Source organism: Hemicordylus capensis, chromosome 2 (assembly GCF_027244095.1).
Source record: "Hemicordylus capensis ecotype Gifberg chromosome 2, rHemCap1.1.pri, whole genome shotgun sequence".
NCBI lineage: Eukaryota > Metazoa > Chordata > Lepidosauria > Squamata > Cordylidae > Hemicordylus > Hemicordylus capensis.
Window position 1 is genome coordinate 327,972,538 of NC_069658.1, and position 20,602 is coordinate 327,993,139.

At 46.9% G+C, this 20,602-nt stretch overlaps 1 protein-coding gene across 4 annotated transcripts in view; it reads right to left on the reverse strand.

Annotated features, from left to right (window-relative positions):
* Positions 1–20,602, reverse strand: part of RBM6 (RNA binding motif protein 6) — a 142,032-nt gene that overhangs the window by 102,878 nt on the left and 18,552 nt on the right. For 3 of the 4 annotated variants that reach the window (XM_053293810.1, XM_053293808.1, XM_053293809.1), the window contains exon 5: positions 3,607–3,676. The exons of the other annotated variant lie outside the window; for it this stretch is intronic. In XM_053293810.1, coding sequence (XP_053149785.1) covers positions 3,607–3,676 — 70 coding nt within the window. The remainder of the gene's footprint in view (positions 1–3,606; positions 3,677–20,602) is intronic. 4 annotated transcript variants of the gene reach the window in all.

Consider the following 20,602-nt stretch of genomic DNA (forward strand, 5'->3'; position numbering starts at 1 on the left):
CACTTCCTTCCCTGTTCACCTGCTTCCTCCAGTTCTTCTGCTTAGAATTTCTGAGTGCTTGGCTTTTCTTCTTATTTAATGTCTCCCCCATACACAAGAGTCTCCCAACTCTGAAGGTCTCTTCTTGATTACCCAGAGGGTCTCATAGAACAAGCCAGCACAAAGTCACGGTTCCAACCATTCCCCTTCTTCAGGGCTCTTCTCCCTTATTGGCGAAGGGTCACAGTTGAGTGGGAAAGCAACCACTTTGCATACAGGAAGTCCCAGGTTCAATGTCCAGCTAGGACTGGAAAATATCCATCTGAAGCTCTAGAGAGCCACTACCAGTCACTGTAGACAATACTTGAGCTAGGTGATCTGATTTGGTATAAGGCAGCTTCCTATGTAATCTATGTATCCCTTTAAAAAGTTCCCTATCTATTGGTACAAACTCTTAGTTATTGTACACATGTATCAATGTGCTTTCAACTGTTCACAGTTCCAGTACACATTTGATCAAAATAAGACTATGGTGATTCAAATAGTTGGGTTCTTTCTGCACCTCATAGATATTTTCAACACATTTAGACCAATTATAAATACATACTGAAATATAACTTTCTACTCTCAAAACCTAGATGTCTGAAGAGTCTAGAACATTCTCTATATTCTACTACCAACAGAACTTGCCTTTCTGCTGTATGTGAATATGCTGTCACAGGTTGGTTTCAGCTCCAAAACTGACCTGAAACCAAAGCTTTTGTCATAAAGGCTTGCATTTGGTTCCAGTCCTCACCCTCAGTTTTAGGGTGACTTTTCAGGTGGCAAAAAGGATCATTGTCAGAAGAGACAATGTTTAAGAGAATTCAAACCCTGCCAGGTGCACAAACCAGCTCTCCCTATATGCTGCATGCCATAATATTGGCTGGGATCCATAAAGGTCATGCTGGCCTTCCTTGTGTGGACTGCAGCTCTCGCCCCATTCCTACCCAAATCCCTCCTGCTCCAGAAAATGCTGTGACTAAGTTGGGAGACTGCCTCTAGAGCAGCATTCAATGCAGAGTGAAGGACTGAAAGTAGTAAGGAAAATTCTTCTCTCCCACTCCATCATATTTATGCACAAGGCTCTTTGGATCCCGGCCATTAAACACAGATGGGTACACACCAGGTTAGTAGGAATATATTATTTCTATAAATGTATATATATAAATAACATACATTTACATTTCCTCATAAAATACTTACATGTCTCTCCCCTGAATTCTATTTTTATACTGATTTAGTGATCACTCTTTTGAACTATGCATTTTCTGCAAACTCCAACACATCTGTTACATACGTCAGGAATTAACAGAACACTGCCAAGATTAGTCACCAAGCCTCATATTACTTTTTGTTTCTGTAGCACATTACATCACTGTAGCACAACTCTATTCACCATTAAGTCCCTATCCAATACCATCCATGTTTTGAAGCACACTCTTCAGCAACACACCAAACACTGGGCTCTATTTTCAAGAATTTTTCAGCTCAAGCTCCTCCCACCCGCCATTTCACAAAATAAATCGAATGACACTATGAAAATAAACTACAGTACATACATCTGTATATGCTGCCTGCCATGTCATCTATAAAACTGACTAAAACCATCACATTGGACACAATAATATATCACCAAGTAGAGAGGCACTGACCATACAATCTCCCTCCCAAACCTGCCTCCAGTTAGGAGATATCATGAAAGGTGGCCCTTTTTCATCAAGATGTATAAACACTGTAGAGAGAATGACTAAGTTTCCCTAACATACAAACGTTTGCTTCCAGTAGAACAGACTCATGACTTACAAGAGAAGTAATTGGAAACGATGGCTGCAATTCAAAAGAGGAACATGTACATACCTAATCCCCCCCCCAGTTTCCTTCTCAGAAAATGCCCCATCAGCACCCCCCATAGTGCTCTTCAAAAACATCTAGTTCATAAAGCAGCCTGTAGATTTTGTTTGCCTTCAAACTGCTTTAATACCAATTATGTGCAGATAATCTTCATATTTTTGTGTTTCTGGACCATGTAGGTACAAAATTAACTTGGATAGACAAAGTTAAACCATGACATTACTCCTGTAGCCATTATCTTTCAAGATGGCAGACATGTAAATAAACTCATGAACAAGTTAAAGTAGAAATATTGTTTGGGTGGCAAAACGTTTTCTGAGTTAAGATGGGCAGAAGACATATTGCTATTCACAATTTTCACCTAGTGTAATGGATAAAATGGTGGAATAGAAGCAGGAAGACCTGGGATCAACACCCCATTCTGTTATGAAGCTCACTGAGTGATTTTAGACAAGTCACCATCTCTTAGCCTAGTCTACTTCATAGGGTTGTTTTGAGGAGCAAAATGGGTGAGACGCATCTAAACTGCTCTGATCATGATTTGGAGTGGCCCAAAGCTTGCTTTGGGGTTTACTTACACACACACACACACACACACACACAGAAATATTGGCATGGGCAGCATGCGGGGGGCGGAGGAGAAAGAACCACCACCCAAACTTTGTACTTGTACTTGTTCATGAATTATCACATATTCACATTCACATCTGCCATTCTGGAAAATAGTAGCTAGAGAATTAGTGACACAGTTTAAGCAAGCCTACCCAAGTTAATTTTGCATCTACAGTCCAGAAACATAATATGACCTTCCAGATTTTCTACACATTTTTAATTGGGTATGTGTGTGTATGTGTGTGTATGTGTGTGTCTACTAATGATCTAGTGTTCATGAATCAAAATGTTAAACACCTCAAATACTTGTAGAGATTTCAGTGACAAAGCTCCTGATTGGAGCAGAAAAGGGAAAACTTCCAGAGCACCTCTTCATTTTTCTCCAACATATTCCCCTTCTAAAACAAACCAGTTTTCCTCATTCCCTACCACCATATTTACTTTTGCCCATGTTTATCTCCTCCCCCACCCCACCCCACCCACCACCAAATAACTGCAAACTATTCCCTTACACCAATTCATTTTGGATACCAGTCAGGAACATGGGAAATGAAGCCAGGAAGCTGTAAACAACCATTTCAAGCTGCTGAAATGAGAAAAGTCACCCAATATACAAGACTGAATATCACAGCATACAAAGATTGACTTTTTAGATTTAGAACCATCAGCATTTAACGTCACTGAACAGAGAAGCTTATTTAGTGAGCTATGAGATCTCATGAGAAAAGATTGTTGTAAGGCAACCATATGAGGCCTGAAACAAAGCCTTGCCCAATGGGAGGAATAAATAAAGAACAGCCATTGGAAATAAACCACTGTCAGTTCTGGAAGGCTTCTTTAGAGCAGCCTTCTTGTTTTTCTGTCTCATAGGTGTCTAGGCTCATGGCTAGTGCAGAGCTAGCACAGGTGGTTTACAGCTGACTTGCCAAGCCTGTGCCTGAAGTCATCAATCCTGGAGAAGGCAAGGGGATAGACTAGATGACCCAAAAGGCATTTAAATCCATAATAATTATGATGTCCACAAAAAAAGTATAAGCATGAGGCAAAATGGGTCAGTTCTGTCACATTTTTAAGATGTACACTCACCCGCCCCAACACGAAACACACTAAAAAGGTTCTCACCTGAAGTGTAATCTTTTAGGCGCAGGTTCTTCACTGATGTACCACCACATGCTTGAAAGGCATTGAGAATCTACAGAAAAAACCAAACATCAGGGTAAAGTGCCAACACTTGCATCACAATGACAATTTTGTTTGACCCCAATGCAAAGATCAATATCTGATGTAAACAGAAATGAGATTCCTGAACAAAAATACAGGTGTTTTTCTTTTCTCGTAATGTCTGCATTGTAATTTATGTAATATAAGTATTGATGTAGTGTATGATGATCACTGGTCATAAACTGAAATAGACCATTCATTCATGATTAACTAATCATGAATCTGTTAAGGAGGCAGGCAAGAGGGCACCTTACCTGTGGTGGCTCTGGTTCATCTAGGCCCTGCTGGCCCTCCACCCCATCATCAGCGTGTGCAGGTGGGGGCCTAGTAGCTTCCACACATGCAGAGTCCAGTACCGGGCCCCTGCGGGCTTGTGCTGATGTGGGGGAGTGCCGGTTGGGTCTAGATGCCACCACCGAGCAATTGCTGCCACCACCGCCATGGGTAAGATGGCCTCTCACCCGCCCACTCAATCCCCCTTTGCTTGTAAAGGGGAATCCTTACCCAGTTCCCCTTCACAAGCATCCCAAACCGTGTTGAACTGGGCTGAATTGGTTCAAGTACATGAACCGAACTGCTGGCTGGTTCTAACAAACCAGTTCGCAGGCCGGCAGTTTGATTCATATTCAGTTCAAATTCTAACTGAACTGCCCAGAATGGTTCCATGCACACCCTTAAATCTGACCAAGCGGGCTCAGGACCACAAAAGCTTATGCTACAATAAATTAATTGGTTTTATGATGTCACCAGACTTTCTTTTCTGCCAGAGAGCAAAAAGAAGTTAAAAGGTTGTTTTTCTTCCAGTTCCATGTTTGAAGTTTCATTAAACAAACACACAAAAGTTACTTAGGATTTCTTCTTTAATGTACTGTATAGTATTTATATTTGCAGCTATTTAGGTTTTAACTTGTTCACCCATTTAAAATTATTATTTACAACCTTTACTGCATCAAGGAAACTTATCCTTAAGAAAGCCCTCTGACACCAAGAACTCTAAAATTTTGAAAAATCAAAAATTAACAAAACAGCATTGCTTTATGCTGCCAAAAGGCACATTGCTTAGAACTAGGGTGAGCGGATCTACTGAGAGGTGACTTGTTTGAGAGATGGCATAAACCAGCACATGTTTCTGACTCCCAATTGTATAAGAAAAAGACCAATAATCCTCCAAAATAGGCTATTAGAATCCCTGATTGTAGGGATATGTGCAGAGCGGGATGTCTGTTCCGTTCTGAGCTTGGAACAGAATGCAAATGTCTGTAATGCTCCGTCGGGACAACTGGTCGAGCCAGTTCCAATGGAATGAGCTTAACACATTTTGAGTGTTCTGAGAGCCATTTTGGAGGCCTGTTTTTCCCTGGTTTTGACACTGGCTTCCAATTAGCTTGCAATCGCTTTGCTTCTTGGTTCACTTGTTATCACACAACTCAAGTTAACCACAAGCCAATCAAAAGCCAGTGCCAAAACCAGTCAATAAGGAAAAAATAGGCCTCCAAAATGGTGTTCAAAATGGGGCTGTTCAGTTCCAAGCTCGAAACAGGCACTTCATTTTGAAACGGCCTATTTTGAGTCAGAATGTTTTGAGCTTGAAATGTTCTACACATCCCTACTGATTTGTAGTAGCTTATATGTAGATTTATACTTGTATATTCAATAGACAAACACCTTTTGATTTGTTATGATAATGGATTTCCACATTCACTCATGCTCTAATATGCCAGGAAATTACATCTGTTGAGGCCGTGACCTTAACAGATGCATTTAGGTAATATAGACATAGCACGGTATTCTACACGGTGATTAATTCCAGCATCATCACTATCTTGGAGTAGATGGCTGGCAGTAGCAGAACAGTGGACCTAAGTCCCAGATTTGTCTGTTCACTGAAATACATATGAGTCTATGCAACATTATACATGTTACAAAATAGTCAACAGCACATGATCCTCACTGGTGTACCCTCTTTTTCTGCTGCAAAAGAGTTTTGTCATCACCTGTCCAAGATACAACACTAAGATTGTCAAGGAGACAAGAGTATCCTATGTCCTCGCTCTGGCACATATTAATTTGCAATTCGGCATAATTTTAAAAATGCCAAAGATTTGACATGTACAATGCTCCAATTGCACATCTGGTCTCTCTGTTTCTTAAACTGTTTCCAACAGGATGACCCTGGACAGGTGTAAGCCACAACAGATCTTCAAACTAAGACATTCTTGTGTCCAAACAATATGTTCTCATCAGTCTTTGTAACTTTCTGCAATCTCAAATTAGAAGAGGCTAGTGTTAAATCTGATGCCATGTTAATCTCATCAACGATGATAACTGAAGGCTTAAGAATAGCAGACAATACCACTGCAGTCTCGCTGCTGAGCTAGCAGTCTATTTTTTTTTTCATGGTCTAAAGGCAAATGCAGTAACTAATGAAACATGGCTCCACTCACATTTATAAGCTGCAAACCCTCTAGGAATTCTAACTCAACAAACTATGCCAAACCAGTGATTCCAAGCACAAATATGCATATAACACTGATTAAGCAACTGTTACTTGTACCTGCAGAGCCACTGACAAACTGTGCAATCTCCTCACATGAGCAGTTTTATTAGACTCAGTGAGAAGACTGTGGTAATTGCATCATATACAGTGTGTGTTGGAGAGAATTCGACACATGTACAAGGTCCTGAAGCTTAGGCCTTTTTTGAAACTGAACCTCCATACTGGAAATATCTTCCATGTTAAACTGTGTGGCAGATGGTTCTACAGGCGGACCAAAAAGTGAGCCATTTTCACTTGCTTTTGAGCCACTTACATTTCTATTTGACTCAATGTAGAAGTCTCTTTTTCCCACAGATCTCTATACAGATCTCCACCCTCTCCGGCTTGGAGGAGCCCATTCTGCTCCTTGGTTTTCCTCGGAGCTTAGGGCGATGAAGCAACTCGGACGACGGCTGGAACGACGCTGGAGGAAGAGTCGTCACGAATCTGACCGAACACGGGCTAGAGCCCATTTTAGGGACTATGCCGTGGCGGTGGGGGCGGCGAAGAAATGCTTTTTCTCCGCCTCCATTGCGTCTGCTCAGTGCAGACAAACAGAGCTGTTTCGTGTGGTGAAAACCTTGCTCCACACATCCCCCCGGACAATGGGGGAGGAGTCATCTACGGCTCTTTGTGATCGGTTTGCCTGTCGCTTTGCAGATAAAGTCGCTTGCATCCGTGCTGACCTGGACTCCAGAGTTTTGGCAGTTCCGGCAGACGTGCCTTTGGTACCATCTGGTCCCGTTATGTTGGATTCTTTTCGGTTGGTGCGGCCTGAGGATGTGGACAAGATCCTGGGCAAAGTGTGGGCGACTTTGTGCGCTCTTGACCCTTGCCCTTCATGGCTAATAAAAGCTGCCAGGGAGGGGACAGGCAGATGGCTGGAGGTGATCGTTAATGCTTCATTAAGGGAGGGCAGGATGCCATCGTGCCTCAAGGAGGCGGTGGTAAGACCACTATTAAAAAAGCCCTCCCTTGATCCCTCCAACCTGGACAACTATAGACCTGTGTCTAACCTTCCCTTTTGGGGCAAGGTGATGGAGCGTGTGGTGGCGTCCCAGCTGCAGAGGGTCTTGGATGATACGGATTATCTGGACCCTTTTCAATCTGGCTTCCGCCCCGGGTATGGGACTGAGACTGCCTTGGTCGCTCTAGTGGATGACCTACGCTGGGAACTAGACAGGGGGAGTGCGTCCCTGTTGGTTCTGCTGGACCTCTCGGCGGCGTTCGATACCATCGACCATGGTATCCTTCTGGGCCACCTCTCGAGTATGGGAATCGGAGGCACTGCGTTGCAGTGGTTCCGGTCCTTTCTTGAGGGGAGGGTCCAGAAGGTGGTGCTGGAGGACTACTGCTCGGCCCCGTGGCCGTTGGCCTGTGGGGTCCCACAGGGTTCGGTCTTGTCCCCCATACTGTTTAACATCTACATGAAGCCGCTGGGAGAGGTCATCCGGGGATTTGGACTGAGTTGTCAGCAATATGCGGATGACACTCAGCTCTATCTCTCCTTGTCATCTGATCCTAGGGAGGCGGTGGATGTCCTTAATCGGGGGCTGGAGGCCGTGATGGGTTGGATGTGGGCTAACAAACTGAATTTGAATCCGGATAAGACGGAGGTACTGTTGGTCAGTAGGAGAGCCAATTGGGATGAGGAGATTTTACCGGTTCTGGATGGGGTTGCACTCCCCTTGAAGGAGCAAGTACGCAGCTTGGGGGTACTACTGGACCCGGCTCTGCTTTTGGAAGCTCAGCTGGAGGCGGTGGCCAGGGGTGCCTTTGCACGGCTTCGGCTGGTGAGCCAGCTGCGTCCCTTTCTCGAGAAGGCAGATCTGGCCACGGTTACCCACGCCTTAGTCACGTCGCGGCTGGATTACTGTAATGCGCTCTACGTGGGGCTGCCCTTGAAGAATATCAGGAAACTGCAGCTAGTGCAAAACACGGCAGCGAGGGTTTTATCCGGAGCTGCCCGTTGGGAACATATCACCCCCATTTTGAAAGAGCTGCACTGGCTACCGGTTTGTTTCCGGGTCCAATTGAAGGTGCTGGTTTTGACCTTTAAAGCCCTAAACAGTTTGGGCCCGGGGTATTTGAGGGACCGCCTGCTCCCAAGGGTTGCTGCCCGCTTGACGAGGACATCTGAGGGGGCCCTGCTCCGGGTGCCGACAATGAGAGGCCCGGCTGTCATGCACTCGGGACAGGGCCTTCTCTGTTGCTGCCCCTAGACTCTGGAATGCTCTCCCAGTGGCCATTCGTTCCTCAGACTCCATCACGGCTTTTAGAAAGCTTGTAAAGACTTGGCTTTTTACCCAGGCTTTTACATAATCGTTTTTACTGCTGCTTCTGGGTGTTTTTATCTGTTGTATTGTTTTATGCCTGTTTTTATATGTTTTTATACCTTTAGCATGATGTTTTAATTGTGTTTTTATTGTATGTTTTTGACTTTTGTAAACCGCCTTGGGGTTTTCTTTTAACGAAAGGCGGTATAAAAATGCAAAAATAAATTAATAAAATAAAATAAAATAAAATAGTGCTGGAAAGCATTGCACTCTGCAGCTTGAAAATTTGCGTCGTATTTTTCAAAATCACCTAACAACTCACCCTCATCTCTCCATGGATCGAAACGGAACAAAGAGAAAATAGCAAGCCTCAATCTGTGTATATTTCTCAAAGATAGTGGTGGGTGGTTGATGAACCAAGTCTTTGTCTTTATTACTAAACAACCTGACAAGACACAGAAAAGTGGCAGAAATACACAGATTCCACTGAGCAATGTCATAGAGACAGCTATGCTTCAGGTGCCTGGAATGTTTAAGATAGTACATATTAATAAAATTGCCTTCAAGCACTCAATACTATCTGGATGTGTTGCAGTCAACTCTTCCAAATCACTCTTTTTTGAAGCTCACTGCAAAAAAACAGATACCATCAAAGCTGTCCCAGAAAGCCTGTCGCTAGCATCATATACTCCACATTCAGAGTGGCTGAGGATTTTCAAACTAAAACTTCAAAGATGAGAAGACAAATTTGATTTGCATCAATGCACCTGCACATACAGGTAGCCCTCATTATTCGCAGGGGTTCAGTTTCAGCCTACAACTGCTGATTACAAAACTACAAATAACGAGACCTTGAATCTATGGGAATTCAGAGGTTAGGTTCCGGAGCCCAGAAAAATGACCAAGAAACCACCAAAAAGGCAAGGTCGAAGTAGAAATAAGGATGGAGCATAGCACCGTATCCTGGCCACCTCAGGTCTCCTACTCTCCTGGTGCTCCAGAGGTGGTCTCCACCTCCTCTAGTAATGCATAATTGTGAAGTTTCCCCACGCCACACTTGAAGTCCAAAACTTAGCAACACAAACCCCTGGCCTGACTGGTTGATCGGTTGGCCAAAGAAGCAGCACAAATCTGGTTTCAGTCAGAGGCACACCTAGGCAGTTTGGGCGACTGGACCGCCCAGCCGCGAGCTGCCCCCCGAAATCTCCTTTAGGGGGCCCATCACCAAACAGCCGCGCCCACCCTGCGAAATCTCCACACTTTTAAAAATTATCACCACCATTACTGCAGCTGAGGGATGGTTGCCTAGGGGGAGCAGAAGAGTCCTCCCCTCTCCCCCGGTGAGGGCCAGCCTGTCTTTTTCCAACTGTGAGGCAAGCCTGCACAGCTGGAAAAAGGCGCTGACCCGAATGGATGGGCCCGGCGCCACTCCGGCCCCTGGCCCCACTGAGGGTCGGAGGAGGGGGGAGGAGGGCTAATCCACAACCACCCCCACAGCCACCCCTCAGCTGAGGTAATGATGGTAATATTTTCTTTTAAAGCACGGAGGTTTGGCAGGGCGGGTGCAGGGTGATTCCCCGAGGGCCAACACCACCTAGCCAGAACTTGGAGAACCAGATTTTTGAACTTAAATTTGATGCTTTGAACGTGATGCTGTTCTCCAGCAGGGGACCAAGCTCAAACAACTTGTCTGCCAAGGCAGTCCCCAGCTGCAGGATCTTGGAGAGCCCCTTTGTGGTGAAGGGCTTTGGGAGAGTGTCTTCCTCTTTCTCCTCCTTCTCCGTCACTCTCAGGAGCTGCCTGGATAGTGTCCTCCAATTCCTTCACTGTGAGCTGATCCTGATGCATTTGGAGGAGTTCATCCACCTCATGTGGCTGGAGGTCTTGCAGACCTTCTCCATAAATCGGTGCACGCAAGGTTGGCAATTCACTGCACCTGGTTGGCTACAGAGGGAATGGCTGCAGTAGATGACTGCCCCAGGCCGCAACTTCTTCCAGACTGCGTTCCATGTGTGGGGTTTGATCTCTGCAAGAGATGTTGCTATGTTCTCAGTGCAGTCCGTGATGCTGTAGCTCCTCCAGCAATTGCTGACCGAGAGAGGGATCAGCTTCCATGAGAACCAGCATCCTCCTGAAGGTGCGGCGAGTGTAGTAGGACTAGAAGGTCAGGATCAGACCATGGTCCATAGGTTGGATCAGTGAGGTGTTGGGTGGCAAGAAGGCGATCTTGGTACAGGAGCATGAGCTTAACCACACAGTCCCCTGCAGCACTGCCACACACCAGCAGAGTGAGGCGGTCCTTGGCGGCCTTGAAACTCAAAGCAGTTTGTTCTTCTTTACTGTTGAAGAAGCGAGATGGCATCCACTTCCAGAACAGGCCTGTCTCAGTATGGAAGTCCTGCTCTGGCCTGTGCCCTTCATACTCAATCAGCTGCTAGAACTCCAATGGATATCCTTGTGCCACCTCGTGGTCATTTACTTCACATGGGGATCCCGTTGGTGGAATGCCACCTTGAGACTCCAAGCTGTGCCGGACACCACACTCGCATGGATACTGACTTTGATTTTCTTTATGGAGCGGACAGTGGACTCATCACTCCTCTGTCCTCCTCCAAACCCACAAACATGTGCCTGAAGAGCACAACCATATATGGACAGATCAGTGCGCTGAAACCATGGATATGTGAGACTCTAAACCGTGGTTTACAAGGCCGGGTATGTATTTCCTGACCATGGATACGCGGAACTGCAAATAATGGGGGCCACCCGTATTCACTCATTGCTTCTTCTGAGTAGCCATATTTAACAACTGATTTCTGTCCTTCCATTCTGACACAGGCCTTCTTGTTTGTCTTATGTAAACTATAACGGGGCATTGTTTGCAAGTGATAGAAAGTTGTTTGCTGTCCTAAAATATGAATTGCTTGTTGCTAATGCATGGAATGACTGCCTGTTTCCCTGCTAATCCCTGCTCGCAATTTCCTACCCTTACTGTTGTCTTCCTTGTTCCTGTATTTAGCTATTGGGCCTTTTAGGACAGGGACATTTTCCTCTTGAAGATGCCGGACAGTGTAGTAGGACTTGAAGGTTGCGATCAGACCTTGGTCCTTTGGTTGGATCAAAGAGGTGGTGTTGGGTGGCAAAAAACTGATCTCCAAGTTAGGATGTGCAAACTGCAGGGCCTCAGGATGGCCAGGGGCTTTGTCGAGCACCAGGAGAACTCTAAAGGCCAGGTTCTTGGAGGCCAGATAGCTCCCGCACCTCATGCAGGAAGCAATTGTTCATCCAACCAGAGAAAACAGCTGCAGTCACACATGCACTCCTGTTGGCTCTCCACAAGATGGAAAGCTGGCTATAATTCTTACCCTTCAGGGAACAAGGGTTCTGTGCTCAGCACAGGAGCATGGGCTTGCCCACAGTCTCCTACAGCATTGCCACACTCCAGCAGAGTGAGGCGGTCCTTGGCTGCCTTGAAACCAGGAGCAGTTCTTTCTTCATTGCTGATGGAGTGGGGCGGCATCAGCTTCCGGAACAGACCCATCTCATCAGCATTGAAGACCTGCTCATGCCCATACCCTCCAGACTCAATCAGCTGCTGGATTGCTGCCAGAAATCTTTGTACCGCTTTGTGGTCCACTGATGCTAATTCCACTGCGAACTTGACACTGGCGAGGCTGTAGCAGTGCTTAAATCTTTCAAATCGGCCCTTGCTCAGCTGGAAGCCTTGCTCAGCGCCTTCAGATGTTCATGCTGCTTGATCACCTTCCACCACAAACCACCTGTAGAGCTGCAGCGCTTTCTCATGGATGACAGGTCCACTCACTGGCAAATTCCTATGGGCTTGGTCCTCTATCCACAGACTGAGAGCCTTTTCCATCCACTCCATGTGCGGATTGTGGGGATGGAATGCCACTTTCAGATGTGCCGAACACCACACTCACATGGATACTGGCTTTGCTTATCTTTATGGAATGGCCATGCAACAGATGCCACACTGTTCCCACACTATCACACTGGTCCATGAACTAGTTCAAATTGGCTGGCAGTCCAGTCCGGTATGTTTAATTAGAACTGGGTTGAACCAGTTCAAGGGGCTATGCTTGAAAAGGGGAATCCAGTGAAGGGATTCCTGCCTTTAAAGAGGTATCTAAGGGCTGCCGTCAGGGAGTGGGGGCAGCGAGAGGGCAGCTTACCACTGCTGGATCCTCTAAACCGCAGCATTACCTGCCAGCGGCATGGCCCACGCGATTCCTGCCTCCACAGATGTGTGGAGGACATTTGCATTACCTCTGCCCATGCGGAATACATTTACATGACCACACAAATTTGTATGTTCATGCAAATTTCCTCCACACATGCGACGTGATCATATAAACAGCCTCTGCACATCTGCAGAGACCAGAACTGCACCACCGCACTGGACACACTGCTGGGGTGTGTGTGTGTGTGTGTGTACTAGGATTTAGAGAAGCCAGTGACAGTGCTAAGGTGCCCACTCGCCGCACACCCCCACCTAGCTGCCCTTAGAAACTTTTTAAATGCCACAATTCCCCTGCTTGCAAAGAGAATCTTCATCAGATTCCCCTTTACTAGCATAGCCCCTTGAACCAGTTTTGTGGAGGAAGGAACAATTTGTACAATTATGTACAGTACAGTATGTCCAGTAATTGTGCAAGGCAAAAATCCTTACCAGATTCCCCTTTACAAGCATCACCCCTCAAACCATCTAACAAGGTTGAGCCAGTCTGTAATGGACTGGGCCCAGTTTGGTTTGAACTATGAATGTCCACCTTTGGGGGGGGGCAGTTTGGTTCAAGTTCAAATCGAACGTGGTTCAATTTGAACCAGTTCTACACACCTCTACTGTGGAGGAAGGAAAAATTTGTACAATCATGTATGATACAGTAACTGTGCAAGACAACCCCTGCCCCCCACAAACACACACATAAATTTGATAAAGTACAGGACAGGAGAGTGCAGTAACAGATAATTAAAATCAATTTTGAATGGATAAGTACTTAAATTTTATGGATAGAGTACAGTACTTGAGATGAATTTTCAATGGATACTATACAATACTGTACAGTAGGTAATTAACAAATTTCAATGGATAATTCAATTTTAATTGCAATTTAAAATGCTACAGCACCATACCATAATTACCAAAATTAAAATTATCTGAATTTTTAGATTAAAAAATTTATGAAATTCAAATTAAATTTATTAAAGTGATAACTAGCATCTTACCAGAGCTGCACAATGCTGCAAAAGGGTCCTCCAAGAAGCTGCACAGGAGAGGTTGAAGCAAGGCTCCCACAGGCTTGCAAAAGCTCCACAGAAATATGTCCAAAAAGACTCCATAGAGCAATGGCTCCCTGAGGACACCAAAGGCTGCCAAATGCTCTTGAAGTTGTCTTTTTGAAGCAAAAAATACTCCAAAATCACACAACAAATCACTCCTCCATCCTCCTCAAAACTCCTCTCACTACCCACGAGCACGTGAAGGAAGAACATGACAATATATGGACATGGCTAAAACCATGGATATGCGGGACTGGTCTACCGCGGATACTGGGGTCAGGTCTAAATAGCCAACCATCAATATGGAGACCCACAGGTGCTGGGACTGCAAACGACGAAGGCCACCTTTATTCTGCAGAGGTAGACTTTTCATGCTTGGTGGTGTTCATAACATGCCAAGCTAAAATCGTGCAGTTGTCAGCCACAAATTGCATATCAATGTCATTCTGCCACAACAAGAGAATTCCCCTCTGCTTTACTACAATGTAAATTACAGACTGGTTTGCAAAATTTAGATTTGAGATGCTTGCAAATGGAAGAGAAAACATCATAGTTTTATGTCTTTTTGCAACTCTTGCAAGAAATGTATCACTGCATTTGACATAAAAGCTGCACTTAGGATTTACCATTTTGTCAGGAAGAGAAAGACTAACATACCAAGTAATGAACTCTGCCACCTCCTCATTATTATTCTGGCCCAGAACACACACATGCTGATCCCAAAGTTACACGTGAACATATGGCATTGATATTCCACATACCAGACACAATAGCTAACTATAGCCAATGGAGGATTCTCCTGAGATACAAGGAAGTACAAGAGGAATCTAGATCTATGATGGGAATATCTACACATCATAACAGGACCTGAAGAACACAATTTAGGTACAATGCCAATATAGCCAACAATTCATCTCACGCATACTCCACACAGCTAAGTGTCACAAATGAAGTTAGAGGGCCCAAAGTGCAAACCTTGCAATACAATTCACTTTACCTGCTTGTATTCTAGTTAGCATAAAATGATCTAGTTAGTTAAAATGATCTGTGAATTTCCTTGAAAGACTGCATCCTTGCTATTAATAAGGGCAAGAATTATTTCAGCATTTAAATCTCCAAACTAATCTACATGTAGAGTGTGAGCAATGCTAAAGACAGAGTACCAAGTCCACTTTCCCAAAACATGTGGAACAAATACTGGTGGCGAATGTGAAACATATAGTTGGCACAATGAATCCTGAACTTCAAGTAATCATTTTTGTAGATCTTGCTTCTGCTGGCATCACGAGAACGACAGGTTGCTTACCTGTAACTTGGGTTCTTCTAGTGGTCATCTGTGCTCTTACACGAATAGGCTTTACGCCTGTGCAGAGACCACATCGGAGCTTCCAAGCTGAGAACTGCTTTTTGGCAGTAACCCTGCCCCCTCGGTATATAGGCGGCTGTGCAGGCTTCCCTCTCCAGTCTTCTGAGTCCGCAATCTGAAAGAGACTAGCAGAAAAGACTTGAGAAGAGGGGAGGATGGGTGGGCATGTAAGAGCACAGATGACCACTAGAAAAACCCAAGTTACAGGTAAGCAATCTGTTGTTCTTCGACGTGGTCTCTGTGCTTTACATGAATGGGCGCATAGCAAGCTGCACCCGTGCCATGCTCACCTAGAGGCGGGATCAGGCGAAGATAGATTGTAGCACCACCCTGCCAATCGCCATGCCTTTTCTGGCTTGGACATCCAGGGTGTAATGGTGAATGAAAGTGTGCTTTGACGCCCACGTAGCCGCCTGGCAGATGACATCTAAGGGAATAGACCTGTCAAAGGCAGTAGATGTAGCAACTGCTCTCGTCGAATGTGCTTTAAGAGAGGGCGGAAGAGGTTTCTTGGCGATCTGGTATGCCAGGGAGATGGTACGGACCACCCAACTGGATATGGTCTGTGCAGAGGCCTGTTTGCCCTTGTTGTGGCCAGAGTGGAGCACAAAGAGAGACTTGGAGGTTCGAAGGGTAGAGGTGCAGTCGACGTAGAAGGCGAGCGTCCTTCGGACGTCCAGAGTGTGGAGGCTCAGCGAAGAACGCAGGTAAGGAGACAGGTTGGGAATGGTGAAACAAAGTGACTACCTTCGGAAGAACGGCAATGTCCAGTCGTAGGATGGCCTTTTCTTTATGGAAGGCGAGATAAGGAGGGTCAACTCTAAGAGCCCTGAGTTCACTGACCCATCTAGCCGAGGTGATAGCTGTAAGGAAGGCCACTTTACAGGAAAGGAGGTCGAGAGAAATCGTAGCCATGGGTTCGAAGAGAGCGTTCATGAGGGAAGAGAGGACCAAAGTCAGGTCCCAAGCCGGGGCCATGACGGGCGGGTCCGCATAAAGGTGAGTGAGCCCTTTAAGGAAGCGCTTGACAGTAGGGTGTTGGAACCACGTGGGTGTGGAGGTAGGGGACTTAGCCACAATGGCTGCCAGGTGGACCCACAATGACGGGATTTTAAGTCCGGCCTACTTAAGGGATAGTTAGTAGGCACAAATGTGTTGCACCAAAACGGAGTGCAGGAGAATTTCTCTGTCTCCCAAATAAGTCTGAAAACGGGTCCATTTCTGGGAGTAAGAGGCGACCGTGGAGGGTTAACGTGAGGCTTGGACTATTCTGAGCAGGTCCGCCGGGAGGGCGGGACTATGTGACAGGCTGTGAGGTGGAGACGCTGTAGGTCTGGATGGAGAAGGCGACCGTTCTGCAGGGAGAGAAGGTGCGGGATGTCTGGGAAGCCGTGGTATTGGTGGTTGGAGAGACGAAGGAGTTGGGGAAACCAGGGCCGCCTGGGCCACCACGGGGCGATGAGGATACAATGAGGGCGGTCCTGGGAGATCTTCTGAAGGACTCAAGGAAGTAAGAGGGACTGGAGGGGAGGCGTAGACGAGACGGTCCGTCCAAGGTAGGGCAAATGCATACCCCAGGAAATTGGGTCTGATCCCAGACCTGGAACAGTACTGGTGACATTGCGTGTTCGCCTCTGACGCGAAGAGGTCTATTTCTGGGCAGAACCAAGAGCGGAAGAGGGAGCGGAGCGTGAGTGGATGTAGTTGCCACTTGTAAGATGTTGTGTGAGTTCTGCTTAGCCTGTCCGCCGTGACATTGTCTTGTCCTTGTATGTGAACCGCCGAGGGCGTGATATCGTGGTGAATGCTCCATAGCCATAGGTCCATGGACAGGAACAGGATGGGGGTGGAGAACGTGCTGCCCTGTCTGTTCAGGTAAGCTCTGGTGGTAGTATTATCCGTTTGAACGAGGACGTGGGAGCCTCATATTAGGGGAAGAAAGGCTTTCAAGGCCTTGAATATGGCCAATAGTTCCAAGTAATTGATATGATGGGAGTCTTTGGCCGGGGCCCAGATGCCGTGGATGTTGTGATTGTTGGCATGAACACCCCAACTGTCCAAGGATGCATCCGTGGTGAGTAGAAGGGCTGGGCAGGGAGGATGGAAGGGGGAACCGATGGCAAGGTTGGTCTTGTCCATCCACCACAGAAGCGAGCGTAGTACCAGAGGCGGAAGCATTAGTTTGGTGGTGAGGGAGTCCTCCTGAGGAGAGAACACAGAGAGGAACCAGTGCTAGAGAATCCTGGCCTGTAGCTTCGCGTGGGGGAGGACATGGGTGGTGGAAGCCATGTGCCCTAGCAGGCATTGCACCGTACACGCTGACTGGGTAGGGTGGCGGAGCAGGTGTGTTGATAAGTCCAGGATCGCCTGGGTTCTGCGTTGAGGGAGGAAAATTTGAATTGCACTGAATCGAAGAGGATTCCCAGAAATTCTATGGTTTTGGAGGGTGTGAGCTTCGATTTGTCGTAGTTCACCCGTAGGCCCAGGTCAGAGAGGAAGGTGATGACCACATGAAGGTCTCTGAGAAGGGATTGTGGGTCGTGAGCCACCACGAGCCAATTGTTGAGGTACGGAAATATCTGAATATTTTGTTGTTGCAGGGCTGCCACCACTGGGGCCATGCATTTGGTGAACACCCGGGGTGCAGATGCCAGTCCGAAAGGAAGGGTGCGAAATTGGTAAGTGTTGTGTGCTATTTGAAAGCGGAGGTAACGACGATACTGAGGTCTGATGGTGATGTGATAATACGCATCTTTGAGATCGATGGAAACGAACCACTGGTTCTTTTGCAGAAGGGAGATGATAGTAGGAATCGTGACCATACGGAACCGGAGGTAAGTTATGTAGGAGTTGAGATCCTGGAGATCCATAATGGGGCAAAGGGAGCCGTCCGGCTTGGGAACAGTGAAGTATCGGGAGTGGAACCTCGGTGTTTGTGTATTATGAACCAGTTCTATTGCAGATTTGGAGAGTAGAGAGTCAACCTCTTGCAGGAGAGCCGTGGTGGGTGGAGTGGGTAATGGAGGGTTTTATGGAGGAGTGGATGCAAACTCTATAGCATATCCCATCCGTACTATGGTCAAGGCCCAGGAGTCCATGGTGATATTCTCCCAAGCAGAAATGAAACGGGAGAGTCTGGTGCCCCAGTGGGGCAGAGGGTGCAAGTCACTGTCCCTTGGTTGGGGGCTGAGATCCCTTGGATCGGTGTTGCATTTTAGTTCCGGAGAAGTTGGAGCGCTTTCTGTAGGGCTGATATCTGTTGGAATGAAAGGACTTGTCCTGGGATTGGTAGTATTGTTGTTTAGAGACGTATGGCTGGCATTGCCATTTCTGTGGTTTGTAGTGACGGGTTGAAGGGTTTTGAAGGCCCATGGATCGGGCTGCATTGTGCAATTTCTTTACTTTCTGAAGGGTGTCATCCCTTTTCTCTCCAAAAAGGGAGGAGCCATCGAAGGGCAGATCCTCAACTCTGGATCTGGCATCTGACATGAGACCGGAAGATCTAAGCCAGGCGTGGCGGCGAAGGGTGGCGGAGGTTGCCATTGCTTTGGCGGCCCCTTCAGTGGAATGGCGAATTGCATGCAGTTCTTGTTTAGAGACCTGTGTGGCCTCCCGGAGGAAGACCTTGGCCAGGGCCTGTTGATCTGCGGGGAGATGGTCCAAGAATGGAACAACATGGTCCCAGAGAAAAGATTGATACTTGGCATAGTACGCCTGGTAATTAGTTATTCTAGTCAATAAAGAAGCAATTGAGTATAAACGTCTTCCAAAACCATCTAGTTTCTTTCCCTCCTCGTCTGGTGGGGTGGAAGATGAATATCCCCTGAATTTAGAAAGGGATAATTCGATTACAATCGAATCCATAGAGGGATGTTGCCTTAAGAAGGAATCATCCTGTTCCGTGGATGCATGAACCTTGTAAAAGGAATCAAGCCTTTTATATGTCTGTGGGAGGTAAGACGGCTTAGACCAACAGGCCTTGGCTACTTTAAAAATAGAAGGGTTTAAAGGTAACGATACCTATGGGCAGGCATCCTCCTCTATTAATTGAAAGAGAGGGTCAGGTTCAGATTTGTCACCTTGGGTAAGCTAGACTCCAAGGGAAGTTGCCATACGTGAAACAAAGTCTGTATAAATATGGAAGTCCTCCGATGGAGAACTGGGCCTAGGGTCCAGTAATAGAGAGGGGGGCGAAGACCCCAGAGATATGCGGTCAGAAATGGAGGATTCCAGGCCCTCTTCGTCTGAAGATGAAGAATTCCAACGAATCGGTCGGAAAAAGTCCGACGAATCGGTCGATACCGGAGGCTGAATGGGTCGAATCTGAAGCCGAGGCGTTGGCCTGGAATCGGGAGCAATAGTAGCCATAGCTGCCTGTACGGGCGGGTTTCTAGGTGGAACCCATGGAGGCAGAAGAGACGTGGTCCGGGGAGGAGGCAAAGTTGTCGGTCCCGAAGACGGGTTCGGGAGTGAAACAGAGGCCAGGTAGGCTGGTACAGAAGAGCAAGGAGAGGCGGAACGTCGAAGGGGAGTCTCCGCAGCTGTGGAGGCCCGCTGGCGTTGACAAACTTCTTGATGAGCATAGAAGTAGTCAGCCTCCTCCTCGACCTGTCTTGCATATCGCTCGTCCAGTGCAGCTTCCAGATCCTGGTTAGTCCAATGGCACGGTTGTTCTGGAGGGAGCTCCTCGTGAGAGTCGTGTTCGGACTCGTACACAGGATCGTGAGGGCTGGAGACATAGGCGACCTCTGTATCCAGGACAGTTTCAGTTTGTAGAGTTCGGGATCGACGTTCGGTATCATGTGTCAATTTCTGCCTCTTTGTTGGAGGTTCAGAAGGGACTCAACGGTCCTTCCTCCTATTTTTCTTTTTGGACGTCTGGATGGAACGCGGTTCAATCAACGCCGCCGTCGAGATCGATACTGCCACCGAATTCCTCAGTATTGACATTGAAGCCCAAGCCGTGGGATTGAGGGGCAGATTCACCTCGGGAGGTAGTCGCCGAGACTCCCGGAGGGGATGAAATGGGCTGTAAGCTCCAGGCTGCAGGGGAGGTATTGGGCGAGACCTGCATAATGGACAGTTTGTCCGAGCCCGTAGGTTGGAAGGATTGTTCCCAGAGCCAAGAACAAAGTCAAGAGGCCCAATTTTTGTGCGCCTGCTTGGTGAAGGACACGCAGTGAATACAAGAACCAACCTTATGAGATTCCCCAAGGCAAAAAAGGCAGAGCTTATGGCTGTCGGTCGAGGGGATCTTGAATTTGCAGCAACCACAAATTTTGTAGTCTTTGCCATAGGCCGAAGGTAAATTGAGAGAAGCGGAGGCGAAGTATCTGCAAGACGCCGGGCCCGAAGGCCACGATGGGGTGGAAAGCGAAACTAAAGTTGTCCGAGGGGGGGAACCGGGGGTAAAATAAA